The sequence below is a fragment of the Pelophylax lessonae genome, assembly GCF_965119305.1.
Source record: "Pelophylax lessonae genome assembly, chromosome: 3".
Taxonomy (NCBI): Eukaryota; Metazoa; Chordata; class Amphibia; order Anura; family Ranidae; genus Pelophylax; species Pelophylax lessonae.
The window spans coordinates 228,791,198-228,815,283 of NC_138770.1; the positions used below are offsets into that span (position 1 = coordinate 228,791,198).

Sequence of the window (24,086 nt, forward strand, 5' to 3'; positions counted from 1 at the left end):
CTTATGCTTCTCTTTCAGGACATAACTGCCTTTGAATCTGGTTTCTCCCATTTTAAGACACTTGTAGAGCTGTACTCACCTGGGAGTACGGTCTTCATGCTCGGCATACCCTACTATGGGTCCATAGGAGAGGTGAGTTTTTTTTCTTTCCCACTACATCTGTGCATGTTTAGGTAAATATGAGGCAAGTTAATTTCTGCTCAACAGTATTTATATTTAACCATTTGCTTACTAGACGCTTTTACCCCCGTCCTGCCCAGGCCAATTTTCAGCTTTCAGCACTGTCACGGTCTGAATGACAATTGCGCTATCATGCAACACTATACCTAAACAAAATATTTATCATTTTTTTTCACTCAAATAGAGCTTTCTTTTAGTGGTATTTAATCACCACTTGGTTTTTGTTTTGTTTTTCTAAATAAGCAAATAAAGACCGAGCATTTTGAAAAAAAAAAACTTATTTATAGTTTGTTATAAAATTGTGCAAACTGTATGCTGTTGAGGCTGCACTGATGAGGCTGCACTAATGGGCACTGATGAGGCGGCACTGATGGGCACTGGTGGGTGGCACTGGTGGGCACCGATTGGCAGCACTGGTGGGCACTGTTGGGACAGCTTTGAAAATGCAGGACACTGATAATCAGTGCCCTGATTATCAGTGTACATGTGCCTTTTACACAAGCTGGTTAGGGGCTCTCTTCTTCTTTCCTCACGCTGTCAGCATGAGGAAAGGAGTGCAGATAACCAGCTTCTGTTTACCTCCATGATCAGCTGTGATTGGACACAGCTGATCACGTGGTAAAGAGCCGCGGTGGGCTGGTGGTTAAACATTCCCGTGTAGCATCAGAACTGAATATACTATATTAACATGTAACTTGTTATAGTAGGCTTGTGTGTGTGTGTGTTTTTTTCTAATAACGCCTATTTCTCCAGTCGCCTTTCAGGACAGCACATTGAGAGAGCGCAGCTCCACCCACTTCAACAGGAAACACTGCAAGATTAAAAGCTCCGCCTCTTCCACCATGCCTCAGTTTTTGTATTTCCTCCTCCATGAGGAGACACTGCATGGAACCAGTGTGTGGGGCTGCGCTCTCTCCAGGTGGAGTAGGGTGGACTTACCCCGTTTTTTGGCATGTTTTGCGGAGACCATCCCAGCACCCCTCCCTGAGGACAAAGGGGCTTTTCCGGAGCGGCCGCCTTTTCGAGCTCAGGGGAGCAGAGCTTCGTCGGAGGGTCTCGCCTGTGCGCCGGGGGTCCGCTGGTGGGGCTGGTAGGCAGCTCGGGCGGATGTTTTCCCTTCCGCATATCGGTCCCTGGTCCCGCTGTCGGGGGATGGCAGTACGGTAGGCGGGACTTCCGGCGGGGGCGTGGTGGCTTTGGTTCCAGCCACTAGCAGCGCAGAAGGCGGCAGCAGGTCAAGGGTCGGTGCTTCCGCTTCCGGTCTCCACAGGGGGACGCGGGAAGCGGACATTTAAATTCAATACATGCGGGGAGGATCTGCCCAGCTTGCTGCAGGCTCTGCGATGGAGGACAGAACCGCAGCGTCGGTGGAAGCAGGCACCGTCAGCACCGGCCCAGCCCAGGTAAGAGAGGTACAGGGGTGCCTCTTCTCTTTACTATTGGGCTTATAGGTTTTTTGGTTGTTCCTCCTTGGGAGCCTGCCCTGCAGTCGGAGGTGTATGTCCTTAAGGCTTGCAGGATTGTATGTATTGTCTGGGGGGCTGTTTGTTTTTTAATCAGTGCTAAGTTAGTTATCTGATAGGTGGTTTCTGGTGTGTTTTGTCTTAGGTTAAAGCCACAGTTAAAGCCAGGGCTTCAGCATCTTCAAGGAAGTGCCCCTCTTGCAAGAATCCTCTTAAGGATACCTGGCCTAAGCCATTCTGCAGATCATGTATAGCGGATCTGGGATTGGGAAACAGCCCAACAGAATAGTGATCTGTTTTCATCTGTACAAGAGCTTAAAGATACGTTAAATTCCCTAATAGCTAGGGGATCAGCCTCCCAGACAGATTCCCAGACAGAACAAAATGTATGGGCAATTTCTCAAGCATCCACCTCTAAGTCAGCTGAAGCGTATGACACAGAGGAAGAGAGGGCTAGTACTTTAATTTCCCTCAGAGATTCTGAGGAAGAAGTGGAAGAAGAGGAAGTGTCTAGATCGTCCAGATATAAATTGGCTCTAGAAGAAGTGGATGAACTCCTTAAAGCGGTATATACTACCTTGGAAATTCCGGATGAAAAAGTACAGATGTCAGTACACGACAAAATGTACCAGGGTTTAGATCAAACCAAACATAGGGTGTTTCCGGTCCACAAGGTTCTTACGGATGCAATTAAAAGTGAATGGAAGGACCCTGAGAGGGCCCCCTTTTTCTCCAAATCTCTAAAGAGAAGATTTCCTTTTGAGGATGATGTAGCACATCCCTGGAATAAAAAACCTAAGTTGGATGCGGCTTTTTCCCAGGTTTCACGCCGAACAGATCTGGCGTTTGAAGACATGGGGATTTTGAAGGATGCTATGGACAAAAGGGCAGACTCCCTCATGAAAAAGGCCTGGGATTCCTCTACATCCAGCCTTAGACCGGCCATGGCTTCAACAGTGGTAGCCAGAAACTTAGAATGCTGATTAGATCAGCTCAGGGGGCATGTGGAGGCTGGAACGGCTAGGAAAGACCTTCTTGATTCCTTTCCACTGCTCATTAAGGCCGTCAAATACATGGCTGCTGCCTCAGCTGAATCAATCAGAATGGCAGCAAGGTCGTCGGCTCTGGTGAATTCAGCAAGACGTGCGATTTGGCTGAAAACTTGGACGGGTGACTCGGCCTCTAAGGCCAGACTCTGTGGGTTACCGTTTTCAGGAGACCTGCTCTTTGGTCCGGATTTGGAAACTATCCTGGCTAGGACGGCAGATAAGAAAAAGGCCTTTCCTTCCAAAAAGAAACCACCCCCAAAGAAAAATTTTCGTCCTTTTCAGCAAACCCAGAAAACGGGAGATCTGGACCAGAGATCAAAGTGGTCCTCACAGAGAGGAAGAGGAAGGGGTGGTATACGGTTTAAACCACCTGAACAGTCTACAAAAACCAAGTGACATTTCTCTCCCGGTGGGGGGGAGATTGTTAAAATTTCTCCCACAGTGGGAAGAAGTATCCTCAAGCCTTTTCGTAAAGAACATTATGGCGCAGGGGTACAGTCTCGAATTCTCAAGAACCCCTCCAAGCAGGTTTTGGATGACTCCACTTCCAAAAGATCGGGAACAGGCCTCTGCAATGATATCTCTGTTAGAAGAGTTGATTTCTCAAGAGGTGATCACCCAAGTTCCCTGGGGTCAGGAAGGTCAAGGGTTCTATTCACACATATTTTTCTGGTGAAAAAACCTTCGGGCAAGTATCGGTTGATTTTAAATCTGAAAATCTTGAACAAATCAATCAGATACAAGCATTTCAGGATGGATACCATTTATTCTGTAACCAAACTTCTGTCCCCAGGTTGCTTTATGGCTCTGGTGGATTTGAGGGACGCGTATCTACATGTCCCGATAAATCTGTCCCATCAGAAATTTCTGAGATTGGCGATCAATCTAGGAGACTCAGTCTGGCATCTTCAGTTCAGGGCCCTTCCCTTCGGTCTTTCCTCCTCTCCAAGGATATTCACCAAGGTGTTGGCAGAAGCCTTACAGCCTCTGAGACTGAGGGGGATCTCCATCGTTCCATACCTGGACGATCTCCTGATTTTTGCAGATTCCAGCAGTCAGTGCTTGTCGCACATTCAAGAAACAAGATTCCATCTAGAGAGACTGGGGTGGCTGCTAAATCTGGAGAAGTCCAATCTAGTTCCTTCCCAAAGGATAATGTTTTTGGGGTACACTTTAGACTCGGTTCTTCAAAGGGTTTTTCTACCTCAAGAGAAGATCTTAAAGGTACAGGCTGCAGTCGCTCACATGCAGACCAATATCCAGGTGTCAGTCCGATCCGCTATGGCAGCTCTGGGTCTACTCACCGCTTCCATTCCAGCGGTTCAGTGGGCGAAGTTCCATTCCCGCCTCTTTCAGAGAAATATACTACAAAGTTGGTCACATCTGGAACCTCTGGAAAAATCCATCAAAATGTCCGAAAAAACAAAAAGAGCTCTTTGTTGGTGGAGAGATACCAGCAATCTGGAGAAGGGTCTGATGTGGTCCTTCCCCCGGGACAAACGTCTGACCACAGACGCCAGCGCCTGGGGATGGGGAGCCCATCTAGATGGTCGGACAGTACAGGGGAACTGGTCCAAACTGGAATCCAAAAGGTCATCCAACTGGAGAGAGTTGAAGGCTATATTTCTGGGTCCTCAGGAGTTTCAGGAAATGATCAAGGGTCAGCATGTACAGATCCTCTCGGACAACATAACAGCAGTGACTTGCGTTACAAAACAAGGTGGAACAAGAAGCAGAACTCTCTGTTTTGGCGATGCAGCTGCTTTCCTGGGCGGAACAAAATGTGGCCTCCCTAACAGCGATCCACCTAAAGGGGTCACAGAATCTCCTAGCAGACATGCTAAGCAGAAGGAGAGTATTAGAGCCAGCACTCTTAAAACCCAAGTAGCGGCACTTTCTGTTTTCTTTGAGAGAACCTTATCTCAAGAGACTTTAATTATAAGATTTTTTAGGGCATTAGCTCGCAATAGACCAGTAGCACTCAAGGTGTTCCCTAGATGGGACCTGTCCATTGTGTTACAGGGATTAACCAAGTTTCCGTTTGAACCTTTGGATGAAGTTCCTTATCGAATTTAGTTCTGAAAACAATCTTTTTAGTTGCTATCACCTCAGCCAGGAGAGTTAGTGAAATCCAGGCACTTTCAGTTGCGGATCCTTTTTTATCAGTTTTTCCGGATCGAGTAGTACTTCGTACAGATCCAGCTTTTCTTCCAAAGGTTGTATCCAATTTTCACCGTACCCAGGAATTTGTGCTCCCAACTTTTTCCTCGATGCCTGATAACTCGCAAGAGGAGACCTTTCATACATTGGATGTAAGAAGATGTCTTCTTCGTTTCCTGTCTGTAACCAAGGAGTTCAGGAAAACGAATGCTTTATTTGTGCTATTTTTGGGCCCGCGTAAGGGTGAAAGAGCATCCAAAAGTACTTTAGGAAGATGGCTTAGATGGGCCATTGAACAAGCGTACTTGGCCCAGGGGAAAGAACCTCCAGAAGGTGTGGTGGCACATTCAACAAGGTCAGTGGCAACCTCATGGGCTGAAAGGGCTGGTGCTTCGCCTGAGCAAATATGCAAAGCAGCTTCCTGGTCGAGTTTTTCGACTTTCCTCAGACATTACAGATTGGATCTGTTGTCAGCCACGGATCAGGCTTTTGGCAGAAAAGTTCTGCAAGCTGTAGTCCCGCCCTAGGTGTAAGTTACTCGCTTATCCTCTCAATGTGCTGTCCTGAAAGGCGACTGGAGAAAACCTAAGTTACTTACCGGTGACGGTATTTCTAAGAGCCTTTCAGGACAGCAGCAACTACCCTCCCTGGTTTTTCGATCTTTGTGTTATTTTATTAACAATATTAACCTGTGGTGGTTGTTGTGTTTCATTGTTTTCCAGCATGTCGGAGGATACCCTATAACTGAGGCATGGTGGAAGAGGCGGAGCTTTTAATCTTGCAGTGTTTCCTGTTGAAGTGGGTGGAGCTGCGCTCTCTCAATGTGCTGTCCTGAAAGGCTCTTAGAAATACCGTCACCGGTAAGTAACTTAGGTTTTTAAACTTTTTAGTTCTACCATAGTACAGTCAGAGCAGTGTTCGCAAGCCATTCAACATACAGTCATATCATCATAGAGAAATCTGCAAACATGAGAATAAACACTTTAGTGTTTCTGGTCAAGGGCAGGACAGTTGAGTGTCTGCTGTCAGGGTCCATTCACACTAGAACAGAAAGCTGTGCGGGAAACCGGTGTCCTGTACACGTTTCTCACACTGCCTCGAAAAAGCACTCGGTGTGAGATCTGTGTGTCCGTGTATTCCTAACACAAGCCCAAACGTAGATCGCAAACATAGTACGGTTGCCTGCACCGAGTCACATGTTTAGGCTGTACACATGCGATTCTGTTGCAGTGTGTTTTTAGAAGTATGGCATGCTCTACTTTTGGTGCTGTCCAGTGCGATTTCAGCCCTTGAACCAGCCCTGAAGATAGATTAGAAGGAAGCATCTGACGTTTCGGCTTTGAAGACTCTGTATCAAGACTGAAATAGCAACAGAGAGCTGTGACAAGCAAGAGGCCCATGTGCGCAAGAAAGAATAGAAAAATAATTGAAGTTGAATACAAAAGCATAACAAGTATATGAATGAGGAGAGGTGGGTAGGGAGGGGGAAGGGAAATGGGGAGTTGTGGACGTCTCCCAAAGAAGGGTTTCTCCACCACATAAGTCCCCCCTCCTCAAGAAGGCACAAGTACAGTCATGCCATTGAACATCTAAATGATTCAGAGAAGGATTGGGAGAAAGTCCCGTGCTCAGATGAGACCAAAATTGAGCTCTTTGGCATCAACTCGACTCACTATGTTTGGAGGAAGAAAAATGCTGACTATGACTAGGGTTGAGCGAACACGGACTGTATTATTCGTGTTCGTACCGAATAATTGGATTTTTGTTACCCGAACACGGACCCGAAAACTTTACTGTATATTCTGGTAAAAATCCGTGTTAGGTCGTTTTATTTCCGGGTTTTGCATGCTTTGGCGCGCTTTTCATGGCGGGCTTTCAACAGCCAATCAACAAGCGTTTAACTGGTGTGCCTAAGCCATCCCAGCCATGCCTACAAATGTATCAGTAGCTGTGATTGGCCGTCTGAAGCATGTGACCAAGTCTTTATAAGTTCGAGGCAGCGACGCTGCGGCATCATTCTGCTGTTTAGTTCAGGGAGAGAGCACACATCAACGTGCTGGCTGCTGATTAGGGACAGACAGGAAAAAAAAAAACATTTGTGTCCGGATAGAATTGAGGGACAGGTCGGAGTGTGTTAGGCAGGGCGAGTTGTAGGCATTTTAGGGAGAGAGTCTGCTGATTTTTAGGGTCAGTGTGTTCTACAAACTACAATCGATATAGCTGTGTGTGTGGGGGGGGGGGGGGGGTTTGCAGTCGACTGGATCTACGATCTTATCAATCCTTTTAGGGACAGAGTCTGCTGATTTTTAGGGTCAGTGTGTTCTACAAACTACAATCGATATTGCTGTGTGGGGGGGGGGTTTGCAGTCGACTGGATCTACGATCTTATCAATCCTTTTAGGGACAGAGTCTGCTGATTTTTAGGGTCAGACAGTGTTTTCTACAAACTACAATCGATATTGCTGTGTGGGGGGGGGGGGGGGGTTTGCAGTCACCGATCTACGATCTTATCAATCCTTTTAGGGACAGAGTCTGCTGATTTTTAGGGTCAGACAGTGTGTTCTACAAACTACAATCGATATTGCTGTGTGGTGTGGGATAGGAGATAGGCAGGTGTCAGTGGTCCACATCCATTTTGCTGTGTGTGGGCTGCAGTGAACACAATCTTTTTGGGGTGCAGTGAACACAATCTTTTTGGGGTGCAGTGAACACAATCTTTTTGGGGTGCAGTGAACACAATCTTTTTTGCCCACTGAGGAGGAGGAGGGAGAAAAGTATTTTTCTATCAGGCACTGTGTGCAGCATTTTTCCTTCAGCTGTGCTGTGCTGAGTGACTGATCATACACTGCTGTGTTCAGTTCACATGTGCTATTGAGTGGTTTCAAAAATCATACACTTTTCTTCTATTCCACTATTCAATATACAGCCTTGGGTTAAAAAAAACTAAATTGTGGCCTGCAGCAGAGCTGAATAATATTTGGGGTTTTTGGGGTTCATCTCATACTTCTGAAGATTTGAGGGTGCTGCCTGTTCCATACTCCTCCTACTCCTCATCCAGCCTTTTAGGGGTACAAACAATAGTAATTGGGGCCTAGTGTGGTTTTGTACGTGTTTGATACATACACTTTTTTTGATCATATTTTCTATTCCGCTATTCAATAAAAACCTTTGGGGATCAATTAAATTGCGGGATAGTCTGTGTTGGTACGTGTGAGATCCACCTTTCCAAGTTTTTGGGGTTCATCTCATACTTCTGAAGATTTGAGGGTGCTGCCTGTTCCATACTCCTCCTACTCCTCATCCAGCCTTTTAGGGGTACAAACAATAGTAATTGGGGCCTAGTGTGGTTTTGTACGTGTGAGATACATAGGGCTGGGCGATAAAACGATAACGATATGTATCGCGATAGACACGTGATCGATATCAATAAAAAAATTGTTCGATAAAACGTTCGATATTTTTCCTTAAGCAGTCTCACTCATAGCGCTGCAAGTCGGCTTCTGTTCCTCCTGCTTTTTCTCTTTTTTACAGTTGGAAGTTGCCGCCTACTTGCTCGGATGCTATGATTGGATAGCGGTTAGGTACTGATTGATTTTCATTGGGACTTTGGAGGCATTTTTCGATTGGTCCTGGATTAATTTCCGGTTCATCCGAGGTACGCTTCCTCCGTCCTTAGCAATGTGCGGTTGGCGCTAGCGGTGGGGGAGGTGATTGGCTGGATCAAACGCCGCTCCTCCCTTTCCGACTCTTGCAGCCATTTAATGGGGTGATCGGCGGTCCTGAACCACGCCCCCTGATGACGTCACGCTTTGACGAAACCGGTAGGGGACCGGTGATCGTCCGCCCTGTGTATACCCTGTAGTGTCCTCCTGTTTTACATTGCAGGAGACCAGGCTGCAGCTACCGCACCATCCATTCAGAGATCCCCGCAGGATTTTACCTGGATGTGGAGGTCACATCTTTTCAACTTATCATCTGAGCTTCTTTTTGGACTTTTTCCTCTCCACGGACTCTCCTTCTACTGTTTTTTCAGTACACTCCGATACATTGTGGAAATTCATCTATATATATATCAGTGATTGCCTGTTTTTGTGTTTTCCATCAAGCGCTGCATACTTCTGTTTTCATTTTTTCTTCTTCGTCGGAAGCAAACAGAGTACGCGAAGCAAGTATGGTTGTGTTGACATTTTATTGTCTTAAGAACTGGGGGGATTATGATCAGAGGAAGGTTAAGTTTAAAATAAAAATGTTTAAATGTAACATTTTTCTCCTGGTCCTTATTTTAAATGGGTAATAAAAAATATCAATAATTATCGATATCGACCGATATCAAACACTGATATCGTGATACAGTTTTCAGCCATATCGCCCAGCCCTAGAGATACATACACTTTTTTTGATCATATTTTCTATTCCGCTATTCAATAAAAACCTTTGGGGATCAGTTAAATTGCGGGATAGTCTGTGTTGGTACGTGTGAGATCCACCTTTCCAAGTTTTTGGGGTTCATCTCATACTTCTGAAGATTTGAGGGTGCTGCCTGTTCCAAACTCCTCCTACTCCTCATCCTGCCTTTAGGGGTACAAACAATAGTAATTGGGGCCTAGTGTGGTTTTGTACCTGTGAGATACATACACTTTTTTGATCATATTTCCTATTCCGCTATTCAATAAAAACCTTTGGGGATCAATTAAATTGCGGGATAGTCTGTGTTGGTACGTGTGAGATCCACCATTCCAAGTTTTTGGTGTTCATCTCGTACTTCTGAAGATTTGAGGGTGCTGCCTGTTCCATACTCCTCCTACTCCTCATCCTGCCTTTAGGGGTACAAACAATAGTAATTGGAGCCTAGTGTGCTTCTGTACGTGTGAAATGGCCGAAATGTGGAAAAGCTTTGTTAGCACGCCACAACAAACAGCAGCACCAGCAGCTCATATGGAACGTCTTAGCAGGAGGCAGCATTTCACCAACATGGTGGAGCAGTATGTGTGCACACGCCTACATGTAGTGAATGACGGGTCTGCCCCCTTCAACTTCTGGGTCTCCAAATTGGGCACATGGCCTGAGCTTGCCCTTTACGCCTTGGAGGTGCTGGCGTGCCCTGCAGCCAGTGTATTATCTGAACGGGTATTTAGCACGGCTGGGGGCGTTATCACAGACAAGCGCAGCCGACTGTCCAGAGACAATGTGGACAAGCTCACGTTCATTAAAATGAACCAGGCATGGATCCCACGGGACTTTTCCGTACCTTGTGCAGAATAGCGATGGATACCGACCTTACCCACCCATTGTTCTATTTTTGCTCTTTCTCACTCTTTTGGGGTGTACCCTCATTTAAAATTTGTGAAAAGAAGCAGTGTTGGCTACCTCGTCCTCCTCAGGGCCAGATTAACGTAGGGGCTATTGGAGCTGCAGCTCCAGGCCCCTACCTTTTATATAGGCCCCGGGTTGGCCATATTCACTGTTACCGCTCTTCTGTTGCTTGTAAACACAGAAGTCTGGCTTCTATGCTCGCTTCCCCAGGCAGCTCCCTCAGAACCTCCCCACACAGCACGAAGGCCGGACAAGGAGGGACAGTTGCCGATGCATGGATGTGTTTATGGGCTTCAGAGACAGCATCCCATGTTGAATTAGGCATGCATGGCTGCACCCTTCCTCCTCTGGGTGCATGCCAAGGCACGGCCCTTAAGGCCCTTCAAAATCCTCAGCACCAAGCCCATGATGCTCTTAATCCGGCCCTGGTCCTCCTCCACCGCCGCTTCCACCTACACCGCCCATAGGTGTACGCAGCCTATTGCATTAGGGTGTGCACCCCAAAGTTTAAATACACATGCATGTGTTTGCCTACATGTACATGGCCCCGATACATTACTCTCCCTGCTGGCAAAGTGAAATAGAGCAGAGCAGGTCAGAGGGAGATCTTTCCCATCTCCACACTGGCAAACAGAGCGATAATGCTAATGTGCCCTAGGTGATTAGGGTGTGCCCAGGTACACCCGGCACACCCTGTGCGCATGCCTATGACACCGCCACATCCACCACCACCTCAACCTCCCTCCTACTCCATATGGGCCTCGTCCTTCAGAGATGAAGAACATTGTTTTATTTTTCTGTGTTTTTTTTGTTGTTTTAAGTTATTTCCCTATCCACATTTGTTTGCAGAGCACTTGCCATGCTCTTAACTACGTTTTGCTGCCATTTGCAGCACTCTAGCCCTTTCCATTGGTGTTTTATATAGCCATTTTAGTGCCTGAAAGTTCGGGTCCCCATTGACTTCAATGGGGTTCGGTGTCCGGTAAAAGTTCGGCAAAAGTCCGGGACACGGACCCAGACTTTTTTTTAAACCCGCCGAACACGGACATCCAGGTGTCCGCTCAACTCTAACTATGACCCTAAGAACACCATCCCTAAAGTCATGCATGAAGTGGAACCCGGATGCTTTGGGGCTGTTTTTCTGTTAAAGGTACAGGCCGACTTTGCTGCACTGAGGGGCCAATGGACGGGGCCATATATTGTAAAATCGTGGATGAGAATCTTCTTCCATCAGCCAGAACACTGAGGATGGATTGTGGATGGGTCTTTCAGCATGACAATGACCCACAACATACCGCCAAGGCAACAAAGGAGTGGCTCAGAAAGAAGCACATTAAGGTCATGGAGTGGCCTAGTCAGTCTCCAGACCTTAATCCTGTAGAAAACGTATGGAGGGAGCAGAAACTTTGAGTTGGCAAGTGACGGCCAAGAAACCTTTATTAAGGATTTAGAGAAGATCTGTAAAGAAGAGTGGGTCAAATCCCTCCCTAGATGTGTGCAAACCTGGTGACCAACTACAAGAAACATCTTACCTCTGTGCTAGCCAACAAGGGTTTCTCCACCAAGTTCTAAGTCATGTTTTGCTTGGGGATTAAATACTTATTTTACTCACCAAACTGCAACTTATTTTTTCAGCATTTGTTTTAGCTGTTTTTCTGGATCTTTGGTTGATATTCTGTCTCTATCATTTAAAATACACCTATGATCAAAATTGTAGACCCTTCATTTGTTTGTAAGCGGGCAAACTTACAAAACCTGCAGGGGGTTAAATAATTTTTTCCCCAACTGTAGGGTGATAATTGGCACATGAGGGATCCTTCCAATCTTTTGGGAGTACTGCAAAATTTGCTCTAAGGGCTTGTTCAAACATGTGTCCATACCATGTTTTTAGGTAGCATTTATGCAGCATTTTTAAAGCCTCATAACCACCCTTCAATGACTGCCATGGATAATACAATGGGCACCACACTGTGCAGTATACACAGGTGCATTAATATTCTGTTTGTTTCATGTTAGAAAAAAAAATAAGCATGTCATTTTTGAGACATCGACGCTTGTCATTCACCTCCCTTAATTTTAATGGTAATTTATAATGTGTTAGTGAAGCATTTAAAAAGTGTTAGCTTGGTGCTGAGGGAGAGGCAGTGGAGGTTCCTGTATCCCAGAATGCACTGGGAAAGAAAACAGAACTAGGACAGAACAGCTCCAGCTACTTCCTGTTTGTGTAGAGCAGCCATGTGGTAACACCATTTGCTCCTGTGCATAGCCAAAAGCATCGACCCAACCAATGAAACTTGACAGTGTGAGGCAAGAGGTATTGAGAATTATTGCCAGTGGAAATGTCAGCAAAGCTGAGCTGGACCAAGCCAAGTGTTCTCTGCCTTCTTGCAGAGAATTCACAAAAAATGTTTGTCATCACACCACAACTTAAAGCGTTTGTTACCCAAACACTTCCTATTCCTGATATGTGCCTGCTGTACCATGTACTTGTATGAGAAAGTATCCTGTTCTCTTTCTATTGCTTCCTTTGTGTGAAATTCCTGGTGTTCCTGCCAGTCCCTCTGCTTTTGTGATTAAAAACTGACCACAATAAGCAGGAAAACAAACCGTGGCTAGTTCTCAATCTCGGCTCTCCTCAAATGATCAGATTCGTCCTGACGCCCCCGCTGCACAGCCATTCACTGGGAAGCTCAGTGTGCTGCTGATTCTTCCCCTCCTCCCCCCAGCTCTTATGCAGCTAAAAACAGAGAGAATATTATCACTTCAAATGTATTTATAATGTATTTTTATATCTCTACAAAAATTTTTGCTTTTCATTTATAATTTTAACTGAATAGGTTGTTTTACAAGGTGATTGTTTACAATCACTTTACCATGCCTCAAATTTCACAAATTCCTCTACATCACTTCATCTTTAAGTGCTTCCCGCTAGAAAAACAACACTTTCATGGGCATTAACAAGTGTTCTTGATGCTTTTCAAAAACCCAAATTCAAACACACTGTGAAGGATGCCCTTCTATGTCTGTTCGCATGTTTCCTCTCCCTGCTTTAAAGACTATATTGAGTATCCGTTTATATGTCTGTGACAAACTCCCCTCTTTTGAGTTGCCATAAGTACCTGGAGAGGACTACTTGTCAGCCTCTTACCATGTGATTATGGTCCCACGTTGTTTTTCCCCTGCTGTTGAATCTGTACGTATGTGATCTGAGCGCCATTTAGTAATAATGTGCGCTCAGATCTAAGCTCTCTGGGGATATGTTGAATGTACCTGTTTAATGCAATAAGCTGCATAGTTATATAGTTTCATGTATTTTGCTGTCCTTGGGAGATAAGTGGATCACTTCTCAATTGTCTCCAGGACAAAAGACTGTGTAGAACCAGTTTTTGGCAGACAAGTCAGGCCAAAGAGACTTGTACAGCCAGGCCAAAGAGACTTGTACTAACTTTGGAACCCATGGTCCGATTCGTGCCATTTTTTAATATGTTGTTCCCCTGAATAGATTGATTGTGAATATGTATTTGTATAAAGATTGGATGTATAGTTTTAAAGTTACAGCATGTGGATAAAAACTGCATTTTTCCTGCCTGTGATAATTATGTTAACCATTGTTTACCATAATTACATCACAGACAGAGGGGGGGGGGGGGGGAATTTTATGTGGATTGTAACCTTTGTGTTACTGGTTAATGTGTATTTGTTGTGGGTGTCTCCCTTGCATGGGGGCAGGGGATAAAAGAAATTGTAGTTTGAAATGCCTGTTGTTGCTTCCAGTAAAGCGTTCCAGCTTTCAGCTTTGGCTCATGTGTGGAATTATACAAAAAACGTGATGCGCCAGAAATACACAAATTCTTAAAAAGTGATAATAGTGTGTATAAATAATTATAAGAAATATATAATAAATAAATCAAGTCCATAAGGCACACAACAGTGCTCGTGCTCAGATCCAATAATATATATATGTATATAGTGTCCCAGTGTTCGATAGAATAATCCTATAGTGACCAATACACAGATTGTGAACACCAATGCGTGAATCCCTCCACCGGATGAATTAGCCTCTCACCTTCATGCGGGACCCAAACGGGCCAGCAAATGCATATATCAAAGAGTATTGGGCTCCAGGAAAGGACCTCCCAGTTTATCACCTCCAGGAATCACGGGACATAAAAGGGGAAGAAATATGGCAAAATCTAGTGCTCTCTGCTAGTGATTCAAATGGGCTTTATTGAGAAAAAATCATTCAACTCACATTTTCAAGGCACTCAGCCGTGCCTGCTGTTATGGCAAGATCGTGGTATGTACACCGGAGAGATGGTCAGCGTCGGCCACGCACGCTCCGCCCCCCCTATACGCGTTACGTCGAGCGTAGGGCTCCAATGGCTTCCTCGGTAGGGGTGGCCTATGCGTGTCAAGCCTCGCTTTAAGTAAGTGTGCTCAGAGGTGGATTGGCCAGCGGGTCTCTGTCCCTCCCCTTGCTTCTAGCGCTATACAGGACACCGGAACCAACGAACCAGGCAGATATTCGTCGGTGTCACTGGCTAGTGTTGCTAATGGGGCAGTTTACTTCAATAAATATGCAATGATTAATTATTCTATACTGCAGAGATCGCGTGCCAGCGCTAACCGCTCTCGGGTTTACAATACATATACTAAAAAATATATATATATTTAATATATTAAAATCCCATTAAATAAATGCCATACAGTCATATTAAAATACATATGTAAAAGCCAAATAATCTAAAATCAGTTATCAATTAAAATACATCCATAATTTATAAGAATACATCCATAATTTATAAAAATCCATAAAATTCATAAAATAGACGATTGGCCTCAGATAAATTTAATACATGATGGGGTGTCATTTATTACTCATAAAACAGTTAAGATCCAAGTCCTTGTTGAGACCCCTGGGTGCCAATACTTTGGCCTCGTAGACCCAGAAGGATTCCCTTCTACTTAACTGGCGAATATAATTTCCTCCTCTCCAATGTGGTTGGACGTGTTCTATTCCCCAGAATTTAAGGGGGTGAGGTTTCTTATCATTGACTTCTTTAAAGTGCTTGGATACATTATGTGAGACCTCCCCCCTTCTTAATGTTTGCAATATGTTCCCCTATTCTCACATTCAGGGGTCTGGAGGTACGTCCTACATATTGGAGTCTGCACCCACATTCCATCATATAAACAACCCCAATGGTAGTGCATGTTATCAGATCTTTGATCTGGTATTCGTTGCCTGTGCTGTTACATATAAATGCTTTCCTTTTCTTTACATTTTTTCTTGTCTGCCGACAAACACCACATTTACCGCATGCGTGAAAGCCAGATAAGAACTGGAAGACCGTATTTTTCTTGGGTTTGGGGGGGTTTATCACTCCCGGATCCAACCTGTCCTTCAAGATAGGTGCTCTCCTATATATGAAGCCAGGTCTCTCCGGGAGATGGGGTCCCAAGATCCTGTCTTGTTTCAGAACCCTTATGTCAACTTACAGAAATACATGAGGGGTCTAAATCAGAAGAAATATTTCCTATCTAAACCAGACAATCGCCCCATGAACAGTGAGAGAACACATCATTCAATGTTGAAAAACAAATCGGTGTTCAACCCACCCAACAAAGATAGTAAATATATGGAGGTGTTTAAGAATCTGGTGTCACAGGATATCGAACAATTAAAAGTTAGAAAAGTTCAAGACCCCCCAATGGATCAGAAATGGTATTGCAAGCTTGGAAGCTAATAAACAGCTCGTGATACGACCAGCGGATAAAGGGGGTGGGATTGTTGTTATGAGTACAGAATACTATACTAATGAGATGAAAAGACAACTCTCAGACACGAACACATATTCTCGTTTAAGATGTGATCCGCTAAATGTATACAAAAAAGAACTGGATGAACTAATTAAAAATGGGTTGGATGATGCCATTTTAAATAAAAAAGAAGCACTTTATCTAAACCCCATAGCCTGTCGAACCCCTATTATTTATTTTCTCCCGAAAATTCATAAATCTGTAGAGAAACCCCCGGGGAGACCAATTATCAATGGAATTGACTGCCTTAGCTCCAGATTGGGCCAATATATTGACTTTTACTTACAGCCATTGGTTACCCGTACTCAGGCATACATAAAAGATACCAAACATGTTATACAGGATCTACAAACCCTTCCCATCTCAGAGAACTGCATTCTGGCTACGGCAGATGTAGGCTCTTTGTATACTATCATAGGGCATGATGCTGCTATGAGAGCCGCAACATGGGCTCTGGAGCATTCGGATCTGAAAGAGGAACATGTAGAGTGCTTGTTGGACAGTTTGGACTTTTGTCTGAAACATAATTATTTTTGGTATGCAGGGGATTTCTTTTTACAAACCAAAGGCGTGGCTATGGGGGCAAGATTTGCCCCCAGTGTAGCCAATTTATTCATTGCCCAATGGGAAGCAGAGGAGATTTTATCTATCAGACCCCCAAAACTCATCTTTTATAAGAGATTTATAGATGATCTGATCATGATCTGGGAGGGAGATATGGATTCTTTTAACGTTTTTAAAGCTAGGATGAATTTTAATAATAGAAACATTTTTTTATCATGGACTGAGAGCAAAGAAAGGATACATACAGTTCCTAGATTTAGAGATTTTTATTAAAGACGGTCAAATACATACCAGAAATTTTTTTAAACCCACTGACCGCAATTCTTACTTGCCTATGGATAGCTGCCATCATAGGAATTGGCTTTTTAACATCCCTAGGGGACAGCTTATCCGAATCAAGAGGAACTGTTCGAATGAGGAAGATTTCATTGCACAGTCCAAAATATTGGTAGACAGGTTTCAGGCAACGGGGTACAATATGGAAAAAGTGTCCTCTGATCTGCAACAGGTATCTCTATTGAACAGAACAGAGCTTTTAAAACATAAGGTTGCTCCACCCAAGGGGGATAACAAGAATAATAATTTTAAATTAGTGTTTGATTTTAACGTTCAACGTAGACAGGTTGAGCGTATTCTCAATAAACATTGGGGGGTTCTGAAACAAGACAGGATCTTGGGACCCCATCTCCCGGAGAGACCTGGCTTCATATATAGGAGAGCACCTATCTTGAAGGACAGGTTGGCTCCGGGAGTGATAAACCCCCCCAAACCCAAGAAAAATATGGTCTTCCAGTTCTTATCTGGCTTTCACGCATGCGGTAAATGTGGTGTTTGCCGGCAGACAAGAAAAAAATGTAAAGAAAAGGAAAGCATTTATATGTAACAGCACAGGCAACGAATACCAGATCAAAGATCTGATAACATGCACTACCATTGGGGTTGTTTATATGATGGAATGTGGGTGCGGACTCCAATATGTAGGACGTACCTCCAGACCCCTGAATGTGAGAATAGGGGAACATATTGCAAACATTAAGAAGGGGGAGGTCTCACATAATGTATCCAAGCACTTTAAAGAAGTCCATGATAAGAAACCTCACTCCCTTAAATTCTGGGGAATAGAACACGTCCAACCACATTGATGAGGAGGAAATTATATTCGCCAGTTAAGTAGAAGGGAATCCTTCTGGGTCTACGAGGCCAAAGTATTGGCACCCAGGGGTCTTAACAAGGACTTCGATCTTAACTGTTTTATCAGTAATAAATGACACCCCTTCATGTATTAAATTTATCTGAGGCCAATCGTCTATTTTATGAATTTTATGGATTTTTATAAATTATGGATGTATTCTTATAAATTATGGATGTATTTTAATTGATAACTGATTTTAGATTATTTGGCTTTTACATATGTATTTTAATATGACTGTATGGCATTTATTTAATAGGATTTTAATATATTAAATATATATATATTTTTTAGTATATGTATTGTAAACCCGAGAGAGGTTAGCGCTGGCACGCGATCTCCGCAGTATAGAATAATTAACCATTGCATATTTATTGAAGTAAACTGCCCCATTAGCAACACTAGCCAGTGACACAGACGAATATCTGCCTGGTTCGTTGGTTCCGGTGTCCTGTATAGCGCTAGAAGCAAGGGGAGGGACAGAGACCCGCTGGCCAATCCACCTCTGAGCACACTTACTTAAAGCGAGGCTTGACACGCATAGGCCACCCCTACCGAGGAAGTCATTGGAGCCCTACGCTTGACGTAACGCGTATAGGGGGGGCGGAGCGTGCGTGGCCGACGCTGACCATCTCTCCGGTGTACATACCAAGATCTTGCCATAACAGCAGGCACGGCTGAGTGCCTTGAAAATGGGAGTTGAATGATTTTTTCTCAATAAAGCCCAATAAAGCACTAGATTTTGCCATATTTCTTCCCCTTTTATGTCCCGTGATTCCTGGAGGTGATAAACTGGGAGGTCCTTTCCTGGAGCCCAATACTCTTTAATATATGCATTTGCTGGCCCGTTTGGGTCCCGCATGAAGGAGAGAGGCTAATTCATCCGGTGGAGGGATTCACGCATTGGTGTTCACAATCTGTGTATTGGTCACTATAGGATTATTCTATCGAACACTGGGACACTATATACATATATATATTATTGGATCTGAGCACGAGCACTGTTGTGTGCCTTATGGACTTGATTTATTTATTTATTATATATTTCTTATAATTATTTATACACACTATTATCACTTTTTAAGAATTTGTGTATTTCTGGCGCATCACGTTTTTTGTATGATTATGAGTTTATTGTGATTTGTGAACACGATTGGTGTATGCTGCCGGATATTTCTTTATACACGATGATGGTTCACATTTATGCACTATATTCACGCACAGTGATTTTGTGTTGAGTTTACGTCACTATTTTGGATTGCGCTGATAGTTTCTTTACAATCATGTGTGGAATTATTCAGCGATACCAGCGATTTCTTATTTGGCGAATTGGGGATTCTTCAACTATTTGGGATTAAGGAATTACAAGGCGGTGAGATACAGTGATACCGTCACACACACTTTAAAAGCACATAAATGATCTAGGCACGGTAATGAGCATTGTTTTGTTCTTTGTAGTCAAAACACGTGTGACTTAACCCTAAGAGTGTGTAGTGGGAATGAGTGGCTTTCCAGAATGGAATTAAAGCCACAAACAAAGGGCTAAGCTAGCAAGTGAGCAAACGTTTTATAGTATAAGGCCATGAAGCCTTCTGGGCTGTGGTTTTTATGTGGTTTGAAGTCTTTCGGTGCATCTAGTCATTTTTTTTTTTTTTTACTGTAATGGGCTGAGGAGACTCTCCATTTTTAGTTAGGGGAGGCCTGATTCTGTTAGTTACTGGTGTATCTTATTCATTTTGTGAGTCAGTAATTGAGGTATTTGGAATGAATTCTATAGATCTTTGTAATATTCTTGGAAATGCTTGGTAATCTCTGCCAAGGTACGGAGAAGTCTGCCCTTGCTAGAGTCTATATGTGGGATACAAGATTGCATCCTGGCTTCTTTTAAGTCCCTTGCCAACAGTTTCCAAGTTAATTACTCCACTCATAAAAATACATTCTGACTGTGAGAACAGAGGAGGAGGTCACTAAGGTTGAATTAACATCCATCCTTTCTAACCTGGAGTTGGAATGAATGGCCCCATCGGTATGACATGCCTGCTTCTCAGACACTCGAAGAAGGGGAAGTAGTTGTCGCCTCTCATGTAGAATCTGACTAGAAAGATCCAGCAGAAAGAAGATAAAAGCTCCTTCAAGCTCCACTGTATTGTTCTCCCAAGCCTTCTACTTAACTGCAAAAAAGGGAATGCGGCAGAGAACGTCCCATGGACCATTCCTGTTTGCTGGGTCTTTTAAACCAGCTACCCGGTGAACTCTATCTAATTCGAACTCAAGAGGGGTCTCTATCTAGCAGTTTATTTAATAGCGTCAATTTCAGGTGCAGACCCATGGTGGCTTTCAGGACTTCCCATATTCTCAGATTATTTCACAGTCTATGTTTTTTTTTGTCATCAACTTTCAGTCTAAGCTGACTAGCTGAGTGAGAGCCTAGATGTGGTGGGTTTGAGCTGTCTCCAGTACCAAGATTATAAACTTCAACATAGCCTGTGAACCCTTCAGATTAGATACCCTAGATCTCGCCTGGGAGACCTGTGTGATTTTTTTTAAGATTCTCTGTGTGAGAATTCTCTGTATCCTTTGTGCTAATGTTTCAAGGTTCGACTGAAGGGCAAAATACAGGACTCGGAGCTTTGCTGGTAACCATCGTCATGTCTCTTAAAGTGTGGTAGTCCTTTGAATCTGCTGGGAAGTCTGGATGCAAAATTTGTGGTGTGTCTTTTGGGAAGTCCCTGTAGGTGTCATTTGTCGGTGCTTCCCCACTCTTGTCACTGGTCCGGTGACCCTCTTGTATACAGTAGTTGCTACTGTGGCTAAGGAAGATGGCTGAGTGGATGCCATTTTGCTGCCGGGGTCTTCCTTTGATTCCATGTGTGCAGCGCTCAAAAACTTTTGCCACACTGTGCATCACAATTGTTATGCGGTTCTTTTCCTGAAATACTATTTTTGGTTTGTGGCAAGTATGTTTTCTATTGCTGCGATCAAACATTTCTAACTTTTGATCAGTCTTTAGCACTTTGTTCCATAAGGCCTGGCCATTGGCTAGACGTTGAACGACAAACTGTAATCTTCCTCCAATATAATTTTTTACGCCTCTCATGCCCGTTGAAATGGTGCAATCTTGTTCTGATTATGCATGCATGCACTCCAACCCCAACTGTTGCATGAGTTACATGAACAACCCACTGTGAAATGTACGGGTTCTTGGAGGCATTTTAGGAACAGACTGTTTGCTGTTGGGTTGAATTTACTGGACACATTTGCATTTATTTGAGATCTACACGTTTTGTTGATTGATTTTCTTACAGTTGAAAAATAATTTTGAAAATATTTGACCTTGACGTTTCACCTGTATACTGCGGTCTTAAAGCGGAGTTCCGGCCTCAAAATCAATTTTGGGCCAGTCGCTTGCTGAGGGCCACCTGAAAAAAAAAAAGGATGCTTCCAATTTTTTTTTTTTTGGTCACTTACCTTGATATTGAAGAAAATATACTTACCTTCCTTTCACTTCCTCCCTCGGCAGTCACGGCCCTCGCCATCACTTTCGGCTTGCGATGACTCCTGGGAGCTGAACGTCATCGCTCCCAGGAGTCAATGCGCCTGCACCAGCCCTGCTCGTCACTTCCGGTACAGGCGCGGCATACCCTGCTAAACAGCTTCTGGGCATGCCCAGAAGCTATGCAGGGATGCTGCGCATGCATCGGGAGTGACAAGTGGGGCCGGTGCAGTGCATTGTGGGACTCCGACATCACCGAAGAGGCCACAGAAGAGGACGCGCTGGCTTCAGCTGCCCACACCTGAGATGACAGCGCTGCAGAAGAACTTTGCAAGGTAAGTTTCTCTTCTTACAGGTAAGTGCGACCCAGGACAGTTCAGAGGCTATCCATTGTGGAATGTACTAGCCCTGACTGTCCCGGGGGTATTTTTATCTAAATTTGACCCCCGGGACCGGAACTCCGCTTTAAGTACAAGTATAGAGCACCCTCAGACTGACTTTCATTTACTGTGTACACATAATGACAAGAGGACACATTTCGTCCACACCATGCAATGCACTTGGCTTTGTGCGCCTCCCTGTCTGCCCTTCTTGCATATTTAGTTGTTTTTTTTTTTTTTGCAACTATTTTTATTTGTATCTCACCTGCATGCTGCCAACCGTTTTACTTGTTTGCACTTGTATGCTAGCATATTAGAATAGGCACATTTGTTTATGTATAGTATGCAACATTTCATGTTTTACAAAATCATTTTTATGTGGTACTTTAGACCTCAATCTATACCCTGGGGGAGTAGTTTGTCCTTACAAGGGTGGCTGCATGTTTTTCATGCTATATAGGGCTAAAATATTGTTTTTACATGTTTTGTTGCATGTATAATGATTTTTTTAACATATAAAGTAAACTAATTATATCTTTGCTCTAACAGTATTTTTAATATTGTGCTGACTGATATATAGGTCTTTCATTCTTGCAAACGATTTCCTTCTTGGCATAACACATCTTATTTTTTTAATACAACACTGTTTTTTTCTGTTTTGTTGTTTATTTATTAATGCTATGACTTCATGAAATGTTTCCATTTGCCTTCGCTTCTATAGGTTCAAGACTCTTCTGATGTTCTCAGTGAGAACAGAGTCCGTGTTCTATTTAACATTCCCTGTGAACCGCAGCTAGATGCCTTAATACAGAACCAGCATGTAAGTTGTTTTGTTTTATTGCAGTTTAATAATTCTCTGCTACATTGTGGAGAATGCTGTTAATTTTAATCTAAGTTGTTACTTATAAGGGATTGCTTTTTTGTATTTTGTTTTTCCTTCTTGTAATGTGTATCCATGTTATTTTTCATAGCTTTGTGCATACTTTCACATAATTTATAGCAAATCTGGAAGTTCCCAACAGTTTTATTTTAAATAAATGTAATTATTGATTTTGTAAAAATTTGATTCAGAAGCAGCACCCCTTGTTTGTAGTGGGAATGGCCATTTCTACCAGGTCTATAGACACCTCAAAAAACAGGCTAAATGTGCATTATTTAGAGATCAATAGGAGCCACATGTGCTTCTGTACCTAGACTGCTTCTAAGCACTCTGCCTGTGTGCTCTGTCTTCAGGCAAATGTGCTACACTGGCCTGGCACTGACCCTATGCCAGGATCACCAGGATCTTCTGTCCCAAGAACTAATTTGCCATCCCACTTTACAGCATGGCTGTTAAAGCCCAGTTTCTAATAGACTGGGTAATCTCTGAGTCTTATTTGGACAATACTAACAGTTAAGAAGTCTTCTTACCACAAGGTCATTCATTGGACATGGAATGTATCATTTACTTAGTGTAGGTCTCAGGGATTCCACCCCCAGGAGTTTTATGTAGCAAATCCTTTCCTTCCTTCAGCTGGGTTTTGACCAGCGTTTAGCTCTTAAAAATAGAAAAAATAGAAAATATAGCATACCTTCCTATTTATTAATGCTATCAGCATAATGATTGCAAATAGTTAATGTTGATTGAGATAGTTTACTTTAAAGAATAATCTGATTGATCAATGGGCTACAGTAGGGTAGGATGGACTTACCCATTTAATAGCTTTGGCTTCGCAGACCTTAAATGTTTCTATAAAATATTCTAGTATAATGCGGCCAATCTGCCTGGGGTTCTTCATATAGAGCTTGGGCTAGTTGTACGTCATTGAACTGGTAGTATGTTTGATAAATAACATACAGTTAAATCGGTCTATTATTAATTGCTTGCAATACCATAATGTGGGAGGAACAAATATCTTCCTGCTACATCTTAATAGCCAATGAAGTTTTGCCCAGCTTAGTGTGTAACAAGTGGAAATAGAGAGGGGAAAATAACCTTCTGTGGCCCTGGGACTATAATTAGCGGGTAGTTTTCTTTTTAGTTCCTTTTATTTTGCTAGGTCATCCTCCACATATATTGATTTTTTTAAAATGGTATGTGCTATATTTTTTAGAAATTTTCTGTGAAATATAACCCTGGATACATTTTGGCAAGTCGTCTTGGAGTGAATGGATACCTTGTTTCCAGGTTTACGGGATGCATTCTTATTGGCAGAGGCTCCAAACGAAAGTAAGTAAATATCATGTTTTTGTGGGGTTTTTTCGTTTGATTTATTAAGTACGACTTCTTCACTGGTCTCTGATAATGTTTTGCTTTCATAGCAGAATTATATGTAAGTTTACCAGTTCTAGAGACAACATCCCACATCCGCATCCTAGTAATATATGATGTAAACCACAAAAAAAAGTAAATAGGAAAACCCCTCTTACATAGAGAAAATAGACTTTAACCGCTTGTAGACCAGCCTCCATAGTTTTACTATGGCAAGTCTGCTC

At 43.3% G+C, this 24,086-nt stretch overlaps 1 protein-coding gene and 1 pseudogene across 4 annotated transcripts in view; both read left to right on the forward strand.

Moving 5' to 3' along the window:
• Positions 1-24,086, forward strand: part of XRN1 (5'-3' exoribonuclease 1) — a 223,576-nt gene that overhangs the window by 89,425 nt on the left and 110,065 nt on the right. For all 3 annotated transcript variants that reach the window (XM_082248988.1, XM_082248987.1, XM_082248989.1), the window contains exons 22-24: positions 19-132; positions 22,333-22,431; positions 23,705-23,820. In XM_082248988.1, coding sequence (XP_082105114.1) covers positions 19-132; positions 22,333-22,431; positions 23,705-23,820 — 329 coding nt within the window. The remainder of the gene's footprint in view (positions 1-18; positions 133-22,332; positions 22,432-23,704; positions 23,821-24,086) is intronic.
• On the forward strand, positions 2,105-3,088 carry LOC309550135 (lamina-associated polypeptide 2, isoforms alpha/zeta-like; annotated as a pseudogene). The gene has a single exon. The product of its transcript is annotated as a lamina-associated polypeptide 2, isoforms alpha/zeta-like (transcript).